Raw genomic sequence first — 2,645 nt, 5'->3', positions numbered from 1 at the left:
AACAAACCCAACGACACCAAATTCTACTCAATCCGAGCCCAAATGGGACCAAATCGAAGAGCTGAAGTGCATTTGGAAGGTTCAAACTATAAATTGGATGAACAAACAGTTCTAAATGTGACATGCTTACAGTCGAATCAAGTGGATCGACGAGGCGAATCCAACGAGCCTAAGATAGCCAAATTTTGACATCACTAAAGCATTCAAATATCCAATAAATGGTCCACGATTAAGGGAATCAACATCGGTCGTCCATTCAAACCAATCCCAACCTACCCTTGATCTCCCTCATATTTACTGGTCATGCCACTCTAAAAAAACTACAAATATACTACTCATTCCTCATGGAAAGGGGGCCAAGCAAAGAGGGAAGCAAGAGCAAGAGAAATCCTTGTCGTCAAGCTCCTCCTCGACCACGTCCCTGCCATCAATCGTCATCGAACTGATGCCAGACTTTAATTTAGCCCGTCCACTAACTAACGTTGAACTTCCATTGCCACACAACGATCCTTCTAACCTCCGTCGCCAGACAACAATCTTTCTGACCTAGTCGCTAGACAACAATTTTTCTAACTATTGTGTCGCCTGCCAACTACGATTCTTCCTACCTCCATAGTCTGATAACGAACTTTTCGACCTCCGTCACCCGACAACTACGATCCTTCCGCGATTTTTTCCCTTTTCAGAGTTTTCCAGGAAAAAATCTTGATGTCTCTTATCAATAATGCACCCTCACTTCTTATCTGATTGTATGATGGATCTTCATACAAAACTAAGACGTTAAATTTTATATTTCTCTACCACCGTGATTATTCTAGGATGCAATATATTGCGTCCTTGAAAATTCGCGGCTATAATCTTCAATTTATTCATTTTTTTAATGTGATAATTTCAGTAGAACTATGTTTATGCCCCTACCAATAAAATTGGATTAATTATTCTGTGCGGACACCGAACTTCTTCCGGAGACCAACCAGAATGTGCCACACCACCTCTTCGATGTGTACCGCGGTTTGGTACCGCCGACATGACTGCACCTGATTAGCCTCTGGATGTAGAGCTGCGTCCAGCTTCCGCATAGAATAATTTTTCAAAAAATTGGGAGTAAAAAAGGCAGCTCAAGATACGTACAATACAACTCATTGTTTATAGTTCTCTATATTCTTTCTGGCAAAGAGAACACAAAATTTCTCTCCTAACTCTCATATTTTTTCTCTCTATCTCCCGAATTTTTAAAATCAATATTATAGTAATTAAGGTCTAACCATCGTCTATGAATAAATTCGAATTAGGACAAAATGATAATGTGTGGATAAATTAGACATATTTGTTTTTATTATTATCTTAATCTTCTGTTTAAGAAAATTTCATCTTCTCTAATTATAATTCTCAATAATATAATAAAATTTATATGAATCTTATTATAAAACATTATTCTTAACATCAAGGACAACTGGGCATCGGTTGGCAAGAGAATGATAATTTCATTCTATTTGCAAATTTGTTAAACGTTTGATATTACCGAATTATAATAAATCTAATTTTGACATAGTTTTGTTTGTATCTAAAAAAAATTCAGCTCCGCCATGGCCGTCCCCCTGTTGCATCTCACCCAGTCTACTTCACTCTCTCTCTCTCTAAAATTTTCAACCCTTTCGGACGCTCTATTTGACCCATTCCTGTTCCCAAACTTCTATATCATCGCAATAAATAAGTTGACACTCCGGCAATCTTCTCCTCTCATGCTTATTCATATTTCTTTTCGCTTCTCTCTCTCTCCTCTCTCTCTCTCTCCTCTCTCTCTCTCTCTCTGAGCTAACAAGCTGAAGACAGGCAATTATTACATAAAGAAAGATGGCCACTGCTGTTCCAGGGCTTAAGCTCTTCGGAGTCAACGTCACCGACAAACTCGCCACAGAGACGACAGACTCCACCAACTTTACAGACGCCGCCGCCGCCGCCGCCGATCCCCGAAAGTACGAATGCCAGTACTGCTTACGTGAGTTTATCAACTCCCAAGCTCTGGGAGGCCACCAGAACGCCCACAAGAAAGAACGCCAACAGCTTAAACGGGCACATGCTGCGGCAGCTGCTGCCGCCGCCGCCGAAGCTGCCGCCGCTGCCAGCCATAACTTCTTCTTCACGGCTTTCTCCCCGCCTCAGGTCTCCTCAACTGCCTGTAGCAACTGGGTATTTTTCTCCCAGCCCTCCCGGACTCACTTCCACTCTTCTCGAGACTCGGCCGCGCAGTTTGCCGGAGTCGGTCACCGCAGCTTATCGATGGTTGGGCCGAAGCGGTCCGGCGGCGGCGAAGATGTGTGTGGGCTCGACCTGCACCTCAGCCTTGCTCCAGCCGGTTCGCTGGCTTGAACCGGAAGGCCGGTTTGCCGGTTTTTTCCCTACTTTTTTTTTTTTTTTGAACTGAATTTTCGACTGATGTGATTATGGCTGTTGAAAAAGATACCCGAGGAATCAATGCATAGCCTTTTCGGAATAAATTAGACCGGTTTTTGTCAATTGCCGTTGAAATTCTATTTTTAAAATACAGAAATTGATATGATGGGACGATTCTGGATTTTGTTCTTGGCGTAATTTAGATTTATCTGAATCCAAACGAATTAATCATGAAATTTGTAATTAAAAGA

At 41.9% G+C, this 2,645-nt stretch overlaps 1 protein-coding gene across 1 annotated transcript; it reads left to right on the top strand.

Moving 5' to 3' along the window:
- Positions 1-1,854: 1,854 nt before the first annotated feature.
- LOC110095082 (zinc finger protein GIS3) lies at positions 1,855-2,370 on the top strand. Its single transcript, XM_020820461.1, has one exon. It carries the CDS (start codon positions 1,855-1,857, stop codon positions 2,368-2,370), a length of 516 nt encoding a protein of 171 aa, XP_020676120.1.
- The last annotated feature ends 275 nt before the right edge of the window (positions 2,371-2,645 follow it).

The sequence above is a fragment of the Dendrobium catenatum genome, unplaced genomic scaffold (assembly GCF_001605985.2).
Source record: "Dendrobium catenatum unplaced genomic scaffold, ASM160598v2 fragScaff_scaffold_993, whole genome shotgun sequence".
In the NCBI taxonomy this organism is placed as follows: Eukaryota; Viridiplantae; Streptophyta; class Magnoliopsida; order Asparagales; family Orchidaceae; genus Dendrobium; species Dendrobium catenatum.
Note: the sequence above shows the minus strand (reverse complement) of the source record. Positions and strands in the feature narration are given on the sequence as shown.

Bases quoted from the DNA above. Each gene is read 5' to 3' on its own strand.
- LOC110095082 (XM_020820461.1), top strand. From the start codon at position 1,855: ATGGCCACTGCTGTTCCAGGGCTTAAGCTCTTCGGAGTCAACGTCACC.